This window comes from Pongo pygmaeus, chromosome 4 (assembly GCF_028885625.2).
Source record: "Pongo pygmaeus isolate AG05252 chromosome 4, NHGRI_mPonPyg2-v2.0_pri, whole genome shotgun sequence".
NCBI classification, from domain to species: Eukaryota; Metazoa; Chordata; class Mammalia; order Primates; family Hominidae; genus Pongo; species Pongo pygmaeus.
The window spans coordinates 141,517,408-141,541,442 of NC_072377.2; the positions used below are offsets into that span (position 1 = coordinate 141,517,408).

Sequence of the window (24,035 nt, forward strand, 5' to 3'; positions counted from 1 at the left end):
TAGACTGAGCAGGCACAGGGCATGCATGTGCCAGGGGTGCTGCAGGTGCCAGGCCAGACCACCGGCAGGCAGACCTCCCCACCACAATCAGAAGTCCTGACAGAGCCTTATTGGCTATCCCCTTTGTCTGCTCATACTATTCTGTAGTGATTGAGTGCAGGACATGGCCTGCTGAATGTACATTCCACCCAGTGAAATACAAACACTCAGATGTTGCAGACAAAGTAAAATTTATTGAGACAGACAGAAATGCACCTACTTAGGACTACAGTTAAGCATTTACTATTAACCAAAGAGTTGTGTTCACATTCCAGATAAGTCTACGTGGAAAAGCATTCAGAATTTACTAGATTTTTGCTACATCACTATTTCATCTACAATAGGGACAACAAACTGACGCTCAGGATTTGATGGGCTCTCATTACAATGCTATACATTTAACAGGAACAAACATCAGTGACTTTGAGAAAAAGTTATAAAAAGACCAAAACCACCCACTGTAGAACGGGCTCTTGGATGTTACTGTACAGCGTGGTCAAGGTAACAAGAAGAAAAAAATGTGAGTGGCATCCTGGGATGAGCAGGGGGGCAGACCTGGACAGACACGTTGTCATTTGCTGCTGTGGGTAAGAAAATGGGCGTAAAGGAGGAGAAACAGATACAAAACCTCCAACTCAGTATTAAGGTATTCTCATGCCTAGAATATTGGTAGAAACAAGAATACATTCATATGGCAAATAACTAACCATGGTGGAACAAAATTCTGGGATTTAAGTTGGATACCAAGGAAATTGTATTAAAAGAGCTGTTTATGGAATAAGAATAAAACTGTTCATCAAGAACTTTTCAAAAGTGAATTAGTGAGGATTCAGCTTAATACCTGTATCAAACAAGGAACTGGTTTATCACAATATTTTTGTAATCAGTATTTTATGTGTACTTGGTGACTTCTTGTCACTGGTACAAGTGGACTTTTTGGAGGACTATTTCCAAGAAGAAGAAAGCAAACATTCTACTTCTAAGGATAAGGTAACTCATTATAATCTTTAGTACTCATGGAAAGTATTAAAGATCTTTAAAAAAATCGAATGCTGTCATGTCAAAGTGAGGCATGAAAAGTATTATTAATGTGGCTTCATCGATTTGGGGGCTCCAATCTGAGGAGGGCTTTTTATTTAATATTTTAATGAATCAAAATATCTTCTTAGAATGTCTCTGAAAATGGCATCTCATTACCTTACTGGGAACTGTCTATTGAGTACTCTTCTCCATCATTAAGTTAATGCTAAGGATCTTTAAGTGTCATCTTAATTTGATACTTGTCATAAGATAATTAGGCAAATTAAAATCAGTGGTTCACCCTGTTCCTAGAAGTTTTTCTAAGTGAAATCAGTTTTTCAATTTTAATTTGTTCTCTTGTACATTTTCCTAAGCTCAAAGGAGATAGTAACAATGGTTTTCTTTGATGATCTAAAGTGAGATTTTACAATGTCATGATTTTTAATATACTTTATAGTAATTTTATTGCAATTAAGCACCTGTTTTCTAAATTATCTCAGTTTTGTTCAAGAGAGAAAAAAAATATTGAAACAAAGGTGATGGAGTTGAGATCCCAAAACAGAGTTTGCCTATGGTCTGTCTTCCTATGGGGAAAGTAAGTACAAAACCTCAGGGTTATTTACGAAGCCAAAGGACTTTGCTATATCAAGTAGTTCATTTCCTATCTAAGACCAACTATAGGTATGATGCCACTTTATTCAGCCAATGCTGATTGGATTGGAACATGCTAATTTAAGGTGAGTTGAGTACATCTAAATGGTCAATTTGGGATGAGGGACTGGTCAGCTGCCACTATGATCATGTTTTGGCTGAACATAATTCTTGCTTGAGTTTATGTGGCTTTTGTGTGGACAGGCTGAAGTTCATGGGGAAGGCAAGAGATAGATATGTGGGCCAGAGAGGCTTGCTTGGGTGGCTGATTCTGATTAGAACACCCTGGTAGATGAAAACCAGTGGGGGACAGGAGCTTATAGAATGGTACTGAAGGAAATGGGGGAACTTCAGAGACTACTGTTTGGTACTTGTATCTGGGCCAGCTTGATAGGGAGAGAAATCCTAAGGAATGTAGAGATGATGACCCTACCAAATTTGGAACTAGACTCCAATGAGTTTAGTTAAAACAAACACTATGGTGAAGAATTTTCTTCATTAGTATCTTGTCACTTGGGGGAGTGAGAGGGGGACAGAATTTGCTCTTAAAAACCCAGGGTTTGCTTCCATGTGTTATTATGACGTTCTTTATAGGCCTCCATTTGGGATTGAGTGGTTAAAAAAAAAAATCTGTACAGCTTTTGTGCCCTTATCATGATTTGTCTGTAGAAAGGGACTAAAAGCAAAACATTGAGTTCAGAATTAGAAATTTTCTTCTCTTAAGGAACACCATGGTACTCTCTTCTCAGAGAACAGGAGATATGTGTGCATGCCTTAGAAAAAGCCCTTGAGTAGGTAAGGAAGGAAGGAACCTATGGCAGACAGGATTGCTGCAGCCAAGGGGGCTTCAAGCAGAAATGAAAGAGATGGCTTGTGAAGCTGCCCGTGTCGTGTGGGAGTCGCATGGCTTCTGCGAGAAAAGTGATTTAGGCAGACGGAGGTTTTTTCTCAATCAGAGGCTTTCAGTAACTCTGCTGACGCACAGAGAAGACACCTCCTCAGCCTGCAGGCTACAAGAGCCAACTGTTAGTGCAAAAAAGGACTTTAATACAAATTTCTTATTCCAGAAATTTTGTTCCAGGTCTGGACAAGCTGATAAATTTATCATTGTTTTTCAAGTGAGTTTTTAAGATACCCAAACACTTTTTCTGAGAGGTATGGGTGTGTGTGCAAGGCGCACACACACAGTCTTTCTGTACATGCATGCATATTTATGCATGTACAGGGAAGTATCCAGACACCAATTTTTAATAAAATGAATTCCCCAAAGGGAGTTTTGACTGAATTAAGGCTGTTGTTTATAGGAAGCCAGATATAATGATGTGAAAAAAACTAATTTTTAATAATAAACACCGGCAGTAACGGGGGCAGGGGGAAAAGGTACAGTGTGGTGTATTTTTTGTTTTTTTTCTTTTTCACGACATCTACAGGACACAAGAAAAGCACTTAGACACTGTAAGGCTGGGAACCATGCTGTAATAACCACCAGTGTGGGTAATCAAAAAGGGTCTTTGACATTTAAGAGGGTGGGGGCTCCCTGCACTGTCAGAATTCCACATAAATCACATGCTTGTTGGAAAAATCTCACAGAAAGGAAGGAGGCTCTAATTAAGCCAACCACTTCCCTATCCAAAAAATAAACAACAACAACAAAAAAAACACAACACCCTTTCTCCCATACAAACATATGCAAAATCAGAATCCTCTGGGAACAAGCAGTTGTCTTCCAAACCTTAGGTTGGGTATAGAGAGCAACAATGGAGAAGAGACCTTGGTGCCTTGGAGTCTTAGATACAAATGCAGGAATAGGAAGTGACTTGCAATTTTGTGCAAAACTGTGTCCTTTTTCTTGTGGGCACTACCATATGTACCCGACCTCATCCTCTTTGTCGTCATCCTCGTCCTCATCATCCTCTGTCACGGCTCGGGTGTGCACCCTCAGCTTCCCCTCTTTGTCCTTTGGTCCCAGCTCCCGTTCATCTTCTAGGTCATCCAGCAGGACCACAGAGCCACCACTGCCAAAATCCCCTGAGGTTTCCTGCTCCTCTTCTGAAAGATTAAAAAAAGCATTGAGGTTAGTTTCCACTTATACCTCATGACCCACGTTAGGGGTTCCTTTGCCTGAATTGTAGGGTAAAACCAAGCAGTTTACTTTCTGAAAACAGAAACATCCCTGCCCCACTGAGGTGAGTCTTCAGGGCATAGATTACAAACTTTGTTCTCATAAGAGCCCTAGAATTCTTGAGATGCTCCTACCTTCCCAGGAGGTTTACAACCCTAAATGAGAAGTGAAAGCAGCCTAAGTCGCTCTTTGCCTGCAGCAGTTCTGTCTCTCTTCTCTGGTCATAGTGAGTTCCTGCCACTTGCCAAGCTAGCTACACAGGAGCTCATGTGATTTCAGGGTTAGTATGCCTCTATTATAAACTTAATGTATACTGGAGTTACCTCTCAACATTCTTCTGCAGAGATCCCTATGCAGTGAGGACCCACAGGCCACCCAGGTCATTGTGGGGCTGATGCAGGAGGCCTTACTCACCACAGCTCACAGCACCCTGTTTCCTGGAGCCAGCCAACTCATTCCCATATTTGTCCACACACCAGCACTGCCCCGTGCTGCCATGGCACTGTGTGGCTTTGTAATAGCCCTCCTCATTACACCGAGGTATGAAGGCCCCTGGGGGAACAAAAGGTGCAACTTTAATCAGAGACATGCAGAGATACTCGGGGTTAATGCCCCTCAACACAGGGAAGAGGGCTCACATGTCAGAATATCTGCTGCAGGGTCAGCAGCAGAGGATGGAGATGGTTGGCTATTAGTCAAAATTACAGGGCCCTTAACTTTTAGAGGCCCAAATGCAATGAGCTCTAAGGATGTCAGTGTTTAAACAGGAATGATAATAGCTATCATGTATTGAACACTTCTATTATGGGCACTGACCTAAATCATGCTTACATATGTATGTGTATATATACATACGTTTGCAGAATCTCTTATTCCCACAACTCTAAGAGATACGTACCATCATTACCTTTTAATATGAAACTGATGTCTAGGAAAATTAAGTAATCTTCCCAAGGCATTATCAAGTCCAGCATTACCAATACTTTGCCCAACCACATAAAGTGACTCTGTGAAATTGTTATAAAACTTTCTATACGCATTAACTACTGCACTTGGTACTGAGTAGTAACAAATGTTCTATGAACAACACCAGTCTGTGGATCATACAGTTCCAAGCTATTCCTTGTCACTGTCTTCTAGCCTCTAAGAAAGAGGTAATTAATAATAGGTAAGTGCTTTACTTGCATTATTTCATCAAGCCATGCCAATATCACCATAAGGTGTTGCTATTACTATCTCCCTGTTTACAGGCAAAAAAAAAGTGATAAACTGGAGTTAAACAATTTGCCCAGTGTTAAGCAAAAATCCTTCTTTGATTAGTTCTAATTTTTCACTTTAAATCTTGAATGGATACTACTGTTATTACATTTTTAATGTGAGAAAATCATATGGTTTTTATGCTTTATATACTTTTAACAAGATGGATTACTAGTGGCACAAATTTACAAGTATGTTACTAAGTGATTGATATGGTTTGGCTGTGTCCCCACCCAAATCTCATCTTGAATTGTAGCTCTCATAATCCCCATGTGTTGTGGGAGGGACCCTGTGGGAGGTAATTGAATCATAGGGGTGGGTTTTTCCCATGCTGTTCTCATGATAGTGAATAAGTCTCACAAGATCTGATGGTTTTGTAAAGGGCAGTTCCCCTGCACACACTCTCTTGCCTTCCGCCCTGATTGTGAGGCCTCCACAGCCATGTGGAACTGTGAGTCCATTAAACCTCTTTTTCTTTACCCAGTCTCAGGTATTTCTTCATAGCAGTGTGAAAATGGACTAATACAGTGATTGAGGCATATAATTTTGTTTTGGTGTTTTCTGCATTGTTTCTTTTGAAGTTCCTAATTCATAAAATGATTCAGATATGCTTGAGATTTTTTATAAAATTAGAATCTCTCTTTTGAAGAATTTGCCCATAAAAATATCTTGAGCCTGGTGCCCATTTTGAGGGATGAAAGTAGCATTTTGATTAATTTCCTGGTTTTGATTTACTTGGGTCTTCTGTTACCAAAATTTGGTAACTGATAGTATCCATTTCAACTAGGTTTTCATAATTGTTATAAATTGACTTATAGCAGTGGTTCTCAAAGTGAGGTTCCAGGACAAGCAGCAGTGGTACCACCTGGAAAACCCTTAGAAATTCAAGGTCTTGGGCCCCACCTGAGACTTAGAGAGTGGGGCTCAGCAGTCTATTCGTTTATTTAATCCTCCAGTTAATTCTGGTACACACTAAAGTTTGAGAACCACAAGTTTATGGTATTCTTCTATAACTGAGCTTATATCCCACTTTTAAATTCATGACACTATTTGAGACTTTTCACTTCTTCATATTGTCAAAAGTTTGTCTATTTCATTAGTTTGTTCAGAAAACTATCTCTGATATGGTATTTTAATATTTTTACTTCACTGTTGTCTGCTTTCATCTTATTCACTTTGTGTTGTTCCTATAGTTTAAGTTAAATCTAGTTAATTTTATTTTGATCTTTTTTTATAAATGCATTTGACACTATGAAGTTTCACTTTAGTTGCTTCTCATGTATTTGGTACACCATGCTTTCATTTTCTTTCATTTCTAGGTATTTTGTAGATTTTACTTTCTTCATCTTTGATCAATTTTTATTCACGAAACCAAATGTATGGGGGTTTAGTAATCTCATATTTTACTTCTATTGTTATTGTGGCCGGTAAGTTTGATCTGTGATCATTTATTTGAAATTTGTTGAGTTTTCTTTTGTGGTATGGTCTGTGGCAGATGTTTGAAAGACTACATTCAATGCCTAGATTCAGGAATACATATATAAGCATGAATGCTAACAAATCTTTGTCTACTTGAACTGTAAGTTTCAGGAAGTGGTATGTCAAAGTTTCTGAAGACCACTGTGGCTATAATTCGCCCTTACAGTTCTATTCCATTTTAAGTTATGAGTATAGTCATGTGCCACATAATGATATTTTAGTCAACAATAGACTGTATATGTGACAATGGTTCCATAGCATTGTAACACCATATTTTCACTATGCCTTTTCTATGTTTAGATATAAAAATAATTCCCATTGTGTTACAATTGCCTGTAGAATTCAGTACGATAAAATGGTGTACAGGTTTGTACCTAGGAGCAATAAGTTACACCATCTAGGTTTGTGTGGGTATACTCTATGATGTTTACACAATGACAAAGTTACCTAATGACACATTTCTCAGAACCTATCCCTGTCATTAAGCAAGTCATGTCTATACAGCAACTGATGGCATAATATGGTAAAAGGGATATTTCAGCAAGATGATTGCATTGTAAAAAACAGATTTGCTTTGTCAGATATTAATGTTGTTTAAAAGAGTATTTACCCTCATTTAATTTCAACTTTCTGTGGAATTATTTTTGTATAACTCTCCTTTAAAATACTAATCAATAATAATAAATGTGTTTGACCTGTTCACATTTATTGTGATTACAGATATTGTGATTACAGAAATGCTTACTCTTATTTCTGCCACCACACATTCTTACCACCTTTTTCTCACTTCCCCCAATTGTCTGGAATTTTAATTCCAGGTTGCCATGTAACTATTTTTATTGGTCTTATTTATTTAGAGTTAGCAGAATTGTCATTTCTTTTTCATTATTGCATCTGAATAGTTCTTTCTGGGATCATTTGTTTGGTAGAATAAATCCTTTAGTGACATTTAAGTGAGTCTGGGGTTAGTAAGCTGACTGAATCTTAGATGGTTTCAGAGTACTTCTGTCATCACACTTGAATGATCACTGGGATAAATTTAAAATTGTAGGTCATCACACTTGAATGATCACTGGGATAAATTTAAAATTGTAGGTTCATAGTTATTTCCCCTCGGCACTTTGAAGATACTGATTCTCATTGTACTGTGGGCAATCTTTATTTATAATAGTTTTTAGTTTTGGTTTTCCTTACAGGGTATGTGTGTTTCATGATAGTGTGCACCTTCTATGGAAGAATTCTTCCTCTTTGTGTAACCTGGGTGGTAACACCATCTACATCAGCCTCCTGAAAACAGAGGTTCCTGCCTACCACTGTAGCTTTCTATGCCCTAATTTTATTTCTGATTTTGTGAGCGTGCTTACATTTTCAAATTTGCCTTTTATTTAGTGGAACAATCCCAGAATAAAAGTGTGGCATGGGAGGGACAGATTTCTCCTATTTTGAACCAAGACTTCAACCCAGACCCAGCTGACTCTAGGGTCTAGTCTAGAACATGCTACTCACCAGGCTATACCAAGATGATCATATTCTCAGAGATTAAATGAGACCATGGAACACCATATCTATCACTTAGGAAAGGCTGCTGATGCCACAGTATCCACCCTCTCATTAAGGAGTGTACGCCATCGCATGCTATCAGTTTTCAAAGAGCAGTAGATAGAAAAGAAAATGTAGATGCTGTCAGTAGCCCAGAAAGAGATTTGTGAACAGATTCTCAGTCAAGGACTGCAAAGAAAGTGGACATGTAGAGAGCTGGCTCCTCCTTGGACCAAAAAAAAAAAAAAAAAATTGGGCTGAGGCCCTGGGTTGGTAAGAAGCAGGTGCTGCTCTAAATCTACAATGCAATAATTATAGCTGATAATAATTTGTTGATTGTTTTATTTATTTGACTCTGTATACCCCTGACTACATAAAGAATTTGTAAGCAAATGGCATTTTTTCTGAGTCAGCTGGAGTAATCTCCATATGTGGGAAATGTGATAAAGCAAGCTTTAAAACAAAATGGGGTTTATTTTAAGAGAAAGGTAGGCATTTCATTCATGTGCACTAGGGTAAATGAGACATCTTATCACAGGTGACCCTTACCAATAAGGCAATGTATGTTTTAATAAACAGCAATGTACTAATTCTACAACTACCTGCGGATCGTAGGTACGTCACTCAAAATAATATCCCACATGGAGAAATGAGATCAATAAACACAAGTCTTTGCACTAGAAAAACCTATGGAACAAGTCTTTGCACTAGAAAAACCTATGGAACAAGTCTTTGCACTAGAAAAACCTATGGAGGAGGGATCCAGCCACTTGGCCTTCAGACCAGAAATATATCTTTATGTCCTTTTACTCAGCAGAAGAATGTAGGCCCAAAGAGTTCAAAATCATGACAACTTTGGGGAAGTCTACAGGCATTTTGAAATAACTCAAAAAATCCTAAGAGAAGAAAATTACCGGAATTCATAGACTGCCTACATTTGACAATCTGCAAGAAAACTTGCCCATTTCCGTCTCTATTCACTTCCAATGAATAGAGAAACTTCTGAAATGGCAGGCTGCTTGGGGAATGCACCTGCCTCTGAATGCTTCACAGGAATAATTCTGTATTACTGTGTTGCAGCTGACACCTCCTTTTTTAAAAGCAAGGAAAGCAAAGCAGGCTCCTCCTTTCTTCAGCAAACCAATGAGAATGGCCAGTGTTTCTATTACAAATGCCAGGACTTCCTCCACGTGCTGGAGAAAGGCAGGCTTGGAGCTAAAGGGGACACTTTGAGAGGCCTGCAAGTTGTGCATGTTAGGGAAACACACATTCACTCAACCTACTTGCTTCCGTGGTGTCCAAATAGCCTGCATACTTTCCTGGAGGGATTAGGTGAAGGTAGAAATAGGCTTAAGCACATACATGTCATTCAACCCTGTCTGATAAATTCTGAAGAAAGTACAGCTCATCTGCCTCCTTCAACAGACAATCCTATCTGGGCAATGGAGGAAATGCTATAATTTTTAGACCTTCTAGTTTGAGCACTTGATAGCACCATTCAATGATCTTACTTAGAAAAAGCCAAGATTTGTTTTAGCCTAAGATCAGGGAGGAGTTAGCAGTGGGGAAGGTACTGGACTCCAGCCCTGGCTGACCTCTCTTCCTGCCGAAGGAACACACAGCAGTTCTCAACCAGCCAGTCCTCTGTTTATGTCCAGCTGCCTGCAAGAGTTCTGCCTGGGGTAAAACAAGGCATTTCTTTCATGAAACACTAGCCCTAATTGAATAACCATTACCATGCTGATCATTACAAGGGACATGGCTGGTTTAATTAGTTGTTTAAACGAGTGGCAAGAAATTGTACTTACCCAACAGGCTTTTCCCCTTACTCAGCTTCTGAATTCTGTTCATTTCATTCTGGCAAGGGAGACCTAAAAAATAATTTCTGAAAGTCAGTTTCCAGATGGTATGGAGTACAATCTCTAATGATTGACTTCACTCTTGATGTGAAATGTAGACAATGACACACCTGGGAGTGGAATTGTTCCATATGCTGTTACTATGCAACAAAACAAATTCGGGCCATTAGTGTTACTAATTAAAAAACAAACCTCATACTACAATGCACTTAAAATAGTATTTGGGAGCCACTTGCATTGTATAGAAATTTTTCTTTCTAGTACCAACTCAAGCAAATACCAAGTATCTAATAGGTGGTGTAATGGACTTTTTCCTTTCTATCAGGAAGTAAGTAATCAGCCAAGGCTTACTAGTGGGGAAGTGTTCTGAATCCACAGACGAACTAACCAGAGGTGACAAATACTTATGTAGCCTAGGTTTTGCTGTAGGAAAGGATGGATAGGAATGGTTACTTCAGACCTCACTACCCCCAGGAAAGTAAAACAGGCTTTGAGGGACAACTATGAGGATACAGAAGAGATCTGGAGAGGCAGTGATGAGACTTTGTATCTAGGCTCTGCCACCTCCTAGCTGAATACTTTGGGCAAGTCTCTTCACCTGTTCCAGCCTCTGGGTCCTCAGCGGCAAAATGCATGTCATAGAAAAGAAGTTAGTTTCATTCTAAGCAAAGTGAAAACTGACCTCATTCATTCTTCAGAGTTTTACCATGATTTGCCTTTGCAGACCTTGTGGCTCTGGGAGTTCTGCTATTTGTTCATGGTTCTCCTGTCCTTGGCAGAGGAGTTCTGGTTCTCTGAGTTCTTATCTTTGGCTGATACTGCCTCTTTCTGCAGGCCCCACACTTGCATATAAAATATCTAAGCAACCATTTACAACTCTTACCCTGTAGACTGCACAATGCTACCTGGTCTTGCTGCTTGTTCCATGAGAGAAACTGCTCGTAAAATACATTTTGTTGACTTCTTGTTTTAAGATGCTTTCAGAGTAAAGGAGAAACAAATTTCATCTGGATTATAAAAGGTAGCATTTCCTGGATGCTGTGCCACAGGAAGGGGTTCTGGCTTTCAGCAACTGCAAGAGTAAGGGCAGTCTATCCACAGATGTCCCATGTGGCCAGGTGACCAGCTCTGGTACTGTTACCTCCAGGCAAGCATTAACACATAGGCTCTGTGTTGTAAGGAAACCATGCTAAAAATCACGTTACAATATGAACTCAAACCTAAAACTATCACTAGGCTTAATGCTGAGAATCACTACAAGTATTTACACTACTAAAATTTTTAAATGGCTATTATCTTAACATTGATTTTAGGTACTAACAGATGTAATTAGAAAAGAGAAATGAGGTATAAAAATTGAAAATGAAGAGAAAAATTATCACTATTTGCAGACGATATGATTGCACACCTGAAAAATTTGCAGACGATATGATTGCACACCTGAAAAATCTAAGCAAACCGATCAGAATAACTTATAAACAAAGCAAGATTTTAGTAAGGTGGTTGGGAACAAAATTAATGTTGAAACAACCACCAGGGAGGGAATATAGTGCAAAAAAAAACCACCTATTTCAGTTACAATGGTAGCAATAATAAATACAAGGGAAGTATAATAATTGTTAGAACAAAATTTAAAAATTAACACCATGGGTTGATAGATAACTGTTCTAAAACAAAATGATTCCATATTACACAGCTATTGATTTTTATTTGATTAATTTTTCCTGATACTTAAAAATTACCAATAGGAATTGTTGTTAATTGGATAAACTGATGCTAAAGTTCACACAGGGAAAGAAACTAATATCCAGGAAAATTCTAGAAAAACAGTAATGGCAGCAAAGGATGGTTCTACCAGGTAATAAAACATATTGTAAAACAACTGTGATTTAAAAGTCTAAAACTGATTTATTATATATATAAATATTTATATATTTTTTATATATATTATATTTATATATGTAATGTATATATAATATTTATATATTATATATATATTTATATATAAATATATAATATAAAAATATATTTTATAATATATATATATTATATATATATATATATAGCAACTGGATGACCATCTCCAGGGAGGCTGGGAGCCTACTTGACTGTGTAATACACAATCTAGACTGATACAGAATTTAAGTGAACAGCAAAAAAGATAAAGTGAGAAATACCCTTCTAAGCTTTATGTCTTCTTAGAAGCCATAAAATATAGAGAAGCTTGGCTATCTTAAAATTTCTCCCTAACAAAAATGCATGAACTGTAATTTGGGAAAAAATAGTTACAATACCTATGACCAGAAAAGTTCCAATTTCCTTAAAAAACAAACACAGGAGAACCTGATAGAAAAAATATACAAAGAACATATAGACATTTCAAGAATGTTTCATAAGTACAGATGTTCAACCTAACTCATAAATCAAGAAGCTTGGTAACACCATAGAGAATAGGTATTCTCATATATCTTTGGTGAATGTAAAAATTGTTATAACCTCTTTGGAGGTGAGGTCAATTGCTCAAATTTTAAAAGGCACATGCCTTTTGACTAGTAATTTTAAGAACATATCTTGAAATCCCATACACACATACTTATCTTTCACTGAATACCCACGTTTTTTGTTGTGTGTGTATTGTCTATGCATATATAACTTAAATACTTTCATATTAGCAGCCATCCTCCTTTCCTGGCAGTGGGATATACCAGCTATGCCTGTAGTTGTATGTTCTCCCAATGCGGGCCAGTCTCTGCTGGTCCCATTAACTGTGACTGCCATACTCAGGTGCAGCCCCCAGACAGAGGGAGGTGAAATCAGAGCACCTGACACTGGCTTCCTGTCCCTACTCTGAATCCCCCAGCAGGCCAACCTGTCTGACTTTGGGTTATATGAAATATCCCGGTATCTTTTCTTCTATTCCCCAAATCTTGCCTCTTTTTTTCATTAGCTGGAGTTTATTTATAACCAAAATATTCTTGTCTAGGACACTTAGTATAAATCTGAACTTATCCTAGAGAAACTGACAAGTGACTTTCTCAATGAGAATGATTTTCATTGTCTCTTACATTTTTAAGGTATGTTTTACATTGAGAGCTCACAATGACCTTTGGATTATGTAATGAAGTTTTCTATACCCATTGGTTTCTATACCCATTGTATAGATGAAAAAACAGACAGTTGAGAGACTTCCCCAAAGGGAGGAACAGACAGAAGTAACTGACTACTTGATTTCTACTCTTGGGTTTTCTAGTATACCACATTAAAAGCAGAAATAAAATGGAAGAATTGAGACTTTGGGCCTGGCATTAAATGGAATGAATTATTTATTCTCTGGCTGTGGCTCTCTGCCCACTTCATAGTCATATGCAGTCCTCCTCTGCTCCAGCAAGGCTGCCCTGGTCTAGGGACCCCACCCCTCCATCCCACCTTACCTCCAGGCTTCTGGAAGCAGTAGCACCACTCATTGTTAGAAAGCTTGCCATCCTTGAAGGAGTCACACGAGTTGAAAAGAGGCTTGATACAGGGCTCGTACTTATCCAGGTAGATGGCATTGATCTCTGAATGGTCAAGCAGGAGGTCATAGTTCATGTCCAACTTGTTGAACATCCAGCCCAGGGAGTCCTTGCAGATGGGCAGGATGCTAGTGTCAAACCCTGCCAAACAAAAGGCACATCTCAGCTGCCACCAAGCCTGGTGCTTCCCTCCCTGCTCACTCCCCAGCTTTCTGCCCCAAGAAGATGCCAAGGCCCACCTGACTCCCCTCCTGAGGCTGTTTCCTTCCCAGCATACAGATTTAGAGGTTCTCTAGAATATTTTGTGTTTTTTTGTTTTGTTTTTAAGTGAAATGGTTTAAAAGTCATCAAAAGTCATCATTTGAGGAAAATATGTTCTAAAGGGGAAAAATCCCCAACGTTAACTTATCTGTGATATAAATATGTGTTTTCATTTGCTTAAAATGGGGTATGCCTGAAAGAAATAATAGAAATATGGTGAGTGAGAGGTATAGCTTATAGTACCAGAAACTATGCTTTCATATTTCAAAAAATACTGAAAAACCAAAACAAAATATTTTTAAAAGGATAGCAGTGAAATGAAACAATATAGCATAATCCAGAAGCACCGATTGCATCCCAGAGGACCTTTAAATCCAAGCAGTCTGAACGTTAATGGCAAAACAAGCCAGGTGCCTGCCTCTGTTCACCACTCTTCTCTTCTGCAATCCCCTAAGGAGATCCATGAGATGGAATCCAAATCAACTCAAACAATAATTTCTTTCTTATTTCCCTGGGGGAGAAGAAGTCGTTTTCTTAAAGAATTATTTGTTTCCACCATGGAAAGTGTATGCACTAAAATAATAACACTTAGCTCAACACTCAGGATATTGAGTCTACTGTAGACATGTCCCAGATTTAAAACTCATCTTTTTTCATAATCAAAGGTCCCGTGCAATCTCAGGTTATTCCATAAACTGGATTTCCAGGGCTAGTTGTATTTTTCTGGAATACCCCAATGATAAAAGTGAACGTCTGTTGCTATATAGGAAGCATGCTTCTAAGCACTTTGTACTTAATTTTCTCATTGAATCCTTGTAACAGTCCTATGAAATGGTGCTATATCATTTCCACTGTACAGATGAAAAAATAAGGCTCAAGGTTATACAATTGTAGAATGGAGATTCAGACCCCGGCAAGCTTAATCCAGAATCTACATATTCTCAATGACTCCTCTGCTAGCCTTCTGCCTGACTTGATCTTCCTGTCCTGAGGCCATCCAGTTGGCCTAGAGTGTCATGTTTAGGGATGCGCAGTGCAAGGGGGGCCTGATGGGGTCAGTTGTCCACAGCCTGGTCATTAAGTTTCTATGTGCATCACTAGGAACCCTTTCTTAGTGAAATGTGGAATACAGCAAAATGTACCCACTCTTTTTTTTTTGAGATGGAGTCTCACCCTGTTGCCCAGGCTGGACTGCAGTGGCGCCATCTCGGCTCACTGCAAGCTCCGCCTCCCAGGTTCGCGCCATTCTCCTGCCTAGCTTCCTGAGTGGCTGGGACTACAGGTGCCCGCCACCATGCCCGGCTAATTTTTTGTATTTTTAGTAGAGACGGGGTTTCACTGTGTTAGCCAGGATGGTCTCGATCTCCTGACCTCATGATCCACCTGTCTTGGCCTCCCAAAGTGCTGGGGTTACAGGCGTGAGCCACCGCGCCCAGCCATGTACCCGCTCTTTTTAAAGCAGCATCGTTGCAGAAAAGTCTTCAGTGTCCAGAAGCCAGTAAAATAAGTACAGCATCTCCTCCTCTGAGCTCTCTTATAACCCTATGCTTCCCCTCATTGTCCATGCTTGTTAATCAGACTATAGGCTCCCTGAGGGAAAAGACTGTCTTGTCCCCTTCAGCAGCCTCAGGCATGATAGGCATATAGTGCTCAATTAAAAAAAAAAAAAAATGTTGGGAGGAGTTTTCTAGCTGTTGTAAACTCTATTGCTTTAAAACATAAAATCTTTCCATTTTTAAATTTATTCAGTATCTTAGAACACATTTTAAAATACCCACCCCCTCTTTTTTTTTTTTCTAGAAGAGAAGCTATGGGACATAACGTGGCCCCTTCTTTGACCGAATGTCATGATTGTCAATAGTCTTTGCTGGTGCTGTCCTCAGGGGCTGCTGAATGAGAGGAGATAATTTACTTTGGCACTACACAGCTCTACGCTTTCGTATACAATATTTTACATACATCAATTTTATAGGATATCGATATTTTAATACATAAGGCAAGAGGAGTTTACTGCTGACTGGTCAGCAAAAAGAAGTGCCAATCTGGTTGGGCAGTAGTCAAAAAGTCAAGCACAGCCCACCCCACCACTACTAGAAAAGGGGTGCCTGCATCTTGACATCTGTGGTTGCCTGTCATGCGGGAGAAAGGAGAGCAGCCCTTCTAGTTGGCCCCAAGAGTGCAGGGACCAAGCAGGGTTCCAGGGCTTCCCCTTCAGAACTCCTAGACTCAAATGCCGCTCACTCCTCTGGCCTTCTGGGCTAACCAACATCATGCTTTAACATTCCCTTCACTCCAGTTGCTTCAGGATATCAAACCTAAAAGCCTCTTAGGGGACTCAATTTGCTTTTGGGCAAAGGCAGGTCTTCTGGAGAAATCTCCAGAGACTGGAGGCTGCAAGCAGCTGCTCTCCTCACATCAATCTGCTCTTTGTTGAAAGGTTGTTCAGAAAACCCAAGGGTCAGGCTGCTCCTAGAGGATCCAGGGGAAAAAAATCTTATTTTGCTTTTCCAACAGACCCAACCACCAAGAACCACTTTGGAGACACTTAAATGCTATTTTTTCCTTAAGGTAAAAGATCCCAACTACTAAAATAATTGTCCCCTGGATTGATGTTCTCCACTGATATCTCTAGAAGGCTATGAGCAGCCAAAAATAACTAAAAATTAAGGAGATCATTTTTGTTTTGGCTGAAAACCAGATGCTAGTCAAACTCGGGATCTCAACAATTGCTACTCTAACTAACTTCTTACCTACTGCGTTCAATCCAGGAGCATTACTTTCAGAAATTCCAAACAAGCAGGGGATCAGGTGAAATGCTGTTTTAAATGATGTGTTTTTATATTTTGACCAAATAATATCAGAATGGCTACACAGAAAAGGTTGTGGCCAAACTACATATATCAAATAATTGTGTTTAGTAATCTATTCTGTGCTCATTGGCCACAGTGTGGAGAAGCCTATCCCTAACTGCCTTTGAATTAAAGGCATCAAAGAGACTCCATCGATGTGCAAATGTGAGGACCCACTCTGAGTGGCCTCTGCAGCTTACAACAAAGCTGAGTATGGTCTCTGCCAACTCAGCACCTGATGCTGGCAGGAGGCTCCTTGAGCAATCTACATGTTATGGATGGGGAGAGGGGACACCTGTCTGGGAGTTTCTGTGGAAGACAATATGCAGTCTGACTATTGTACAAAAAGACATAGCACCAAAGATGTTTGCTGCAGTGTTACTTCTATTAGCCTAACATTGGCAACAACCTCAATGTCCCAAAATAACAATTTACTTAATTTGATCTTTATCTCCATAAACTGGGATTCTGTGTAGCTATCAGAAAGCAGAATACTATTCACAACATGAAAAGATAGTCACATTTCTACATGGTAAAAGATCATAAAACAGTCTGGTAAGTATGATCCAAACTTTGTAATTATACACACACACACTGTTTCATACATGACACCGAAAAAAACTCAAAGTATGTACCACAGCATGCTTACGGTCATTAAAATGGTGAGATCATGTATTTTTTTCAAAATGCCTATACTAAACATTTTTTAATCCAACTTTTTTTTGAGACTGGGACATTTTTAAAGTCAAAGTATATATTTAATGTAGTGGGTGTTTTTCACCCCCAAATGATATTGCTAACCCTAAATCAATGTCTAATAAATTGAGGAAATATGATATTTAAAATGGTCTTACTGCCTTGGGCTGTGTTGGAGCTGGTGGGCTTGATGACTCTGTTCGCATCCTCGTGGAGAGCTCCAAACCAATCCTTCAGCCGGGAGGCAAGGTTCCGCAACTCCTTGTCTGTGCAGGCTAGAGAAAAGCAAACAGAACAATGGGTCTAGGGGCTTTCTGCTTTCTGTGTGCAGGGCTACTGGCAAAGCCATGTTCAAAGCAAACCTTTCTATCTAACCACGATATAACTGTTACCTCACGTGGAAAACACCCCAAAGATGCTGTTAGCACAAACAAAGAGTGGGACAAAAAGAGAGCCTAGACCCCCAGGGCAAGCAGCCATTGTTCAGAACTTGAATTTGGATGGCCTCTGTGCTGTGAAAGCAAGCTGCGGTGGTCTCACAGTTGTGCAGCATCCTCAGAAGACAGTCACAGATCACTTTTGCTAACCGCATAAAGCTTGCTCTTGCAGTTTTGCCAGAGGAGATTACATTTTCCACTAAACTCATGCCAAGAGATTAACACCCAGGCACAGCTAATGCTCTTGGAGAGAGGCTGCCTAGGACACCAAAAGATCCGATTAACAGCAGACTCCCAATTTTGTCTTAGCCCAGGGTTTGGATTTGGGGATTGGGCCTATTTTACTAGCCTTCCAGTGGTCTCATTCTTGACTTTCCACTGTAAACAGATGGCTGCCTTCTCCATGAAAGAGTCCTTTCAGCCCATCTATAACTATTTAGTCATTTCTTAGGGTAAGACAGAATCAATGGGGCAGACAGATACTCCTGAGAACAAGAAAATCCAGACAGATGGATGGGTGGGCAGGTGAGTAGGTAGGTGCAAGCTATTTGAAGGTCTTGTAGAGTGCTAAAACTTGAGGAAATAAATCCCAAAGGAATAAAAATGGTGCAGAGAAGGGAGTTGACTTTCCCTAGCCCCTCCCTCTCCCCTCAGGGCATACGCTAATTCTTGGTACTGAGAAAACCTGCAAAGGGTTCAGGCAGTAGGCTGCTACCAAGACCCAGAGAACCCAGCAATGCGTTTGGGGTCTTTAGCATCTGGAGACACAGAAATTAAAGATCTGAGGAGTCAAAATTCCAATGAGTAAAATGGGACAAAGAATAGAGCCCCACATCTGTAACGTCTCCCAAATTCTAAAACTACAGGAGCACGCTGCTAAGGAGTTAAGTAGAAATGCTCTTACAAGGCACAGCCAAGTTCTGAATATCTCATGGTGCTGAAGAGACACAGATTAAGGCTCAGAACCTACCAGTGCAGAGGGAGCCTGGGGGAATCCCTGGGGTCTTCACTGGAAGCCATAGGGACAGTGATGAAAAAGGAGTAGACACAGCCTCACCAAAACTCCAAGCTAGCCTTCAACCAACGCGGGACCTGATTGAATTAAGGTGATCAGCCCCCATCGGCCTGCCTTGCAAAGAACTAGGTGAAACTTCTCCAGAAGAAAATACCATGCAGATCCTCTCCTCATTTTTATCATCCACATGTGCTTATCAGGCAAGCCCATTTCTCACCCTAAGGCTTGATGGAGAACCCAGCTTCCCAGAGCTCAGGCAGAAAAGGTCTTTCCCCACCCTCCACATTAGAGGAGAGGTGACCAGGCCCTGACTGGGTCTCTGCAACCTGAGGACTCTCATTTACGACACTGCCTTCTGTCCAGGTAGGATCCAGACTCTACACTCTGCAAAGCATGGAATGAATGTGTGTCCAGTGTTTATACCCCAGTTTTTAATGACCTTAAAATACTGCCTTGCTTTTAATAACCAGGGTTTGGCTGTATTTTAAAACAACAGCCAGGAAACAACACTGAAAAATGTCTTGACAGGCAGCAAAGAATAACTTCTCAGGAGTCGCGCTGGCTGGAATGAATCCCAGCTTTGCCACTCACTGGCTGGGTGACCTCAGACAAGTCAGCCTCCAGCATCTCGGCTTCCTTATCTGTAAAACTTCGGATAATATGGTTATATAACTATAAATCAGACAATGTAGATAAAGTTCTTAGCAAAGTTCATGATATATGGTAATTATTCAGTATGTGCCACCTATGATTTTGATTATTACTATCGCTATTTTTAAACTGAAGATTTATAGGTAACATTAGGGCTAGCATCACAGCATTCAGAAAGCCAACAACAAATCCACCTACACACAACTGGCTTTAGCCACATAAAATAGATGCTTGTGTTATCTAGTAAGCTGCCATTAGCCATATATGGCTATTTACATTAATTAAAATTCAGGCCAGGTGCGGTGGCTCACACCTGTAATCCCAGCACTTTTGGAGGCAGTGGATCACCTGAGGTCAGAAGGTTGAGACCAGCCTGGGCAACATGGTGAAACCCTGTCTCTGGTCAAAATACAAAATTAGCCAGTCATGGTGGTGCACGTCTGTGATCCCAACTACTTGGAAGGCTGAGGCAGGAGAATCGCTTGAACCTGGGAGGCGGAGGTTGCGGTGAGCTGAGATTGTGCCAGTACACTCCAGCCTGGGCAACAAGAGCAGAAACTCAGTCTCAAAAATAAAAATTTAAAAAATCTAATAGATAGTTCCTCAGTTGCACCACTGCATTCAACAGCCCCACACAGCTAGCGACCTCCACACTGGACAGCACAAATGCAGAATTTTCCCACCACAGCAGGGTGTCGTGCTGGGCAGCACTGAATCAGGTTAGCAATCATTTTGGGCTAACTTTCTGAAGCATCATCATGATATTCTGCCATCCAAGTTTGTTCCCGTACTTCTCCCCTTCAACTGTTTAAGATGAGCTGAGAAAGAAGATAAGCTCCCCAAGCCAGGAACCAGCATCTCTTGCTAAGCCATGCTCCCAAATAGCAGGGAAGGTAGTTGTTTAGTTGTTATGAAAGTGGAGAATCCTGGCTTAGCCCAGGTGCCAAGGCAGATCCTCAGGAGCAGGCCCTCCCGACACACTTATTGGATCCAACTCAGAACCTCTGGGGCACTAGGTGTTCACTTTTCTGTCACTGCCCTGCTCTAAGCAGGAGAGAATGTGGCCTGTTTTTCTGAGGGAAATAGGTTGTGCACTCCATAGTCAATTTCACATTAGAAAATGGGAAACAGCCTCTATTTTTTCTCTATTGCCATGCGCACCATCTATTCTAAATGTTCTCTGAACAGAGAAAATTGCCAAGTCAACGTGCAGAGGAAATCTCATGCTTCAAGATAAATTAGTCAGTCGTGTTTAACTAAACCCTGACAGACGTGCAGGTAATCTGTATCCTTACAAGACTGCTGGATTTTCCACAGGTTCCCCAAAGTACTCAAGTCTTGGATGTCTGACGGGATCAGGCACTGAAATCCTGAAAGAATGAATCTGTCACTCAGGGACAAGTCCACTAGCAAGGAGCCACTGGTGTGGGTCGAGAGAGATCAGAAACCCGAAATGGAAAGAGGAGGCTCTCAGTTACTGGGCCCTGTTCACTCACAAAGTCTTCAACTGAATGGTCCTTATGAGAAGAAAGTCAGGCACAGGTTGCCCAAAGCTTGATACATCCCAAAGAAGGAAATAATCAAAAGCAACAGCCTGCAGAGGGCTATTTGTTCAAATTTGGTATTCCAGCCACAACGCACAGATTGGTGATGGGAGAAAAGTGCCTGCCTTTTAAGGTGCTCATCACCACCCCCAATAAAGGTGTGAATGGGGGACTGAAGCTTTCAGAAGTGGGGACCCAAAGGATCCGTCCCACACACTTAGTACATTCCCAGGGAAAAGTAATGTTCGTGGGGTGAAAAATATAGTCATATATCCCCCTGCTATTCTGGTGCCATTCTGGCATTCTACCCTGTGGCAATCCTGGCAATTTCTGGAGAGGGGTCCTGGCGAGAGGAGCAGGGCACTCGGGCTACCAGCATCAGACTCTTCAGAGGAAAAGACAGTGCTTTTGTGGGAGAGGATTTGGATTAATCACGAAGACCAAGACCTGCTTTCTTGTGCTCTCCTCACCCTCCTGGATGGACATGTGCCAGCTAGCCCTCTAATTCTCCCATTTTCAATTACATTCCCTCCCGCCCTCCATCCTGGTTTCAGCTTGCTTTTCATTGCTCTTGTGCTCCCAGTTCTTTCCTCAGCATCCTACTGAGAGGTGAAGCCAGCTAGACTTCCTAGGTCGAATGGGGACTCGGAGAACTTTTCTGTCTTACAAGAGGATTATAAAATGCACCAATCAGTGCTCTGTAGCTAGCAAGGGATTGTAAAATGCACCAATCCGTGCTCTGTAGCTAGCAAGAAGATTGTAAAATGCACCAATCGGCAGGATCCTAAAAGTAGCCAATCGCAGGGAGGATTGAAAAAAGGACACTCTGATAGGACAGAAATGGAACATGGGAGGGGACAAATAAAGGAATAAAAGCTGGTCACCCCAGCCAGCAGCGGCAACCCACTCGGTTCCCCTTCCACACTGTGGAAACTTGGTTCTTTTGCTCTTAACAATAAACCTTGCTACCGCTCACTCTTTGGGTCTGTGCCATCTTTAAGAGCAGTAACACTCACTGCAAAGGTCCATGGCTTCATTCTTGAAGTCAGCGAGACCACGAGCCCACTGGAAAGAACCAACTCCAAACACACTACTTCTCAATGATATTTCCCCATTTACCCTACTGTTTCTACAGGTTATGATGTATCATTTTTACACAATCTCCATCTGCTCCAACGGGCTGGTGTGTGAGCCATGTCTCTGGGATCTGCTCCCCAGCCTTGTGTCTACTTCTTCCCATAGTCAGAAAATGGTACCAGCAGATACTCATATTCTCAGGGCAAACACTTGGGAATTGTCCTGGTTCACAGTGAAAAAGTTCACTGCTTCTTATCTTCACTGCCTCTATTCTAGTCTCCAATGCCACCACTACCTCCCACCAAGACAACTGGAACAGGCTCCTAATTGGTCTCCCATCTTGCCCCCTCCCTCCCCCACCATGTTCCCTTCTCCATCCAGCAGCCAAAGTGATATTTCCAAAATGGATATTTGATCAAGTCCCTCTCCTGCTTGAGATACTTCAGAGGCTCCCAGTTATTCTGTAGGTTAAGTCTAAACTCCATAATGTGAGCTAAATGGCCTGCAGGACACACTCACTGAAAAACCGAATCTCTCTTCCGTATCTGCTCCTCCTCAACCTTCATGCTCTGGCCTTACTGCCCCTCCGACATGCTCTTCTACTGGGAAACAAACACCTCCTCCCACTGCCTTGCTAATGCCAATTCCCCCATCAGATCTTGGCTTTAAAGTGACATTTTCTTAGAGGACTTCCCTAATCCTCAAACTTGAGATTTCTCTTTTCTATGCTCCCAATGCCTTGTTTCTCTGATAGCATTCATAACACCCATCTCGTTCAGTGCCCATTTCTCCCCTAGATCATAACAACATAAAACATGCCCTGACTCTGCCCAGCACTGGGGACCCAGCATCTAACCCTGTCAGTTCCTGGCATGAAGAAAGTTCTCAATACGCACCTATTGACTGAATAGAATCACCCTTTTACTGCCTTTTGTAAACTTCAATTTTTCCATCTGCAAAATGGTGTAATAAAGCTTAGCTCATAGCATCACTACATGGAATAAGATGAAACAATATTAGTAAAACATAGCTCACAGCTACTGGCATATAGCAGGAACTCAATAAATTTATGTTCCCCTTCTCATATCCCAACTGTCTGCATAATATGTTAGAATTTTATTGTTATGCTTTTTTTAAGCCTGAGGAGATGCTTGTGATATAAAGAATAACATCTCTCCTTATTTTATACATGGGTCAGTAGAAGTCCAAGAAATACAGGTTGCAATATCTGTCTGCTGTGGATAAGTTCCAGGATTGGGAGATTGGTCTGACTTCCCCACACCCGTATTCTTAGCACTTGCTCTAAGATAGCATGTAGTAGTTGTTCAAAAATATATTTATCACTGTAAGTATATTTTAAATGAATGAACAATAGATCACAGACTCCCAATGTCAAACAGCTATTAAGTAGAAGAGACAGGATTTGAATCAGGCTGTCATCTTGCTGGGCCATCCCCATGTGCAGGACTTACTTCCTGGATATGTTGGTCTTGTGGGCAGCCAATATTAACCTAACAATTAATATACTTGGTCCATACTCTGGGTTGAAAAAAAATCAAAATATCAGGCCTTGCCTTGTGTAGGAAGCTCTGCCAATGATGCAGGTGAAGTAGCTAGCTGAGCAATATAGGGTGGAGGGAGAGCAAGTAGGCTCTCGCCTTTGTTAGCTTTGGTGTGAGAACAATGGTCTTTTGGAAGAACTGCGAACAGCCTGCTGCCTGTGTCACATGTGTGGCCCCTGGGGCTTCATTAGAGAAAAGTATAGTGCCATTGCACATTACTCCAAAATGTGGAAAAAGACAGCTCTCTCCCCCAGGAAAGCACAGCACTCAGGCAGAGAAGGGCTCAGGTAATTTGGTCCTCTCCCAGTGGACTTTTCCTGTCTGTTTGGAAAATATGAACAAAATGCAATGAGCAAGTGTAAATAAGGCACGTTCAGTCTCCATGGAAAGTACATAGCCCTGGGAAGAAAATGTGATCGCTCTCCACCTGGCCACCTTTGCCCCCTCCACCCAAGGCATGGAGCT

The 24,035-nt window shown here is 40.9% G+C and overlaps 1 protein-coding gene across 1 annotated transcript in view; it reads right to left on the reverse strand.

Annotated features, from left to right (window-relative positions):
- Positions 1-213: 213 nt before the first annotated feature.
- The window catches only part of SPOCK1 (SPARC (osteonectin), cwcv and kazal like domains proteoglycan 1), a 529,169-nt gene continuing 505,347 nt past the window's right edge, over positions 214-24,035 (reverse strand). The window contains exons 7-11 of the mRNA XM_054488779.2: positions 17,443-17,559; positions 13,398-13,619; positions 9,916-9,978; positions 4,247-4,384; positions 214-3,759 (exon numbers count right to left, since the gene is read on the reverse strand). Coding sequence (XP_054344754.1) covers positions 3,569-3,759; positions 4,247-4,384; positions 9,916-9,978; positions 13,398-13,619; positions 17,443-17,559 — 731 coding nt within the window. The 3' untranslated portion in view covers positions 214-3,568. The remainder of the gene's footprint in view (positions 3,760-4,246; positions 4,385-9,915; positions 9,979-13,397; positions 13,620-17,442; positions 17,560-24,035) is intronic.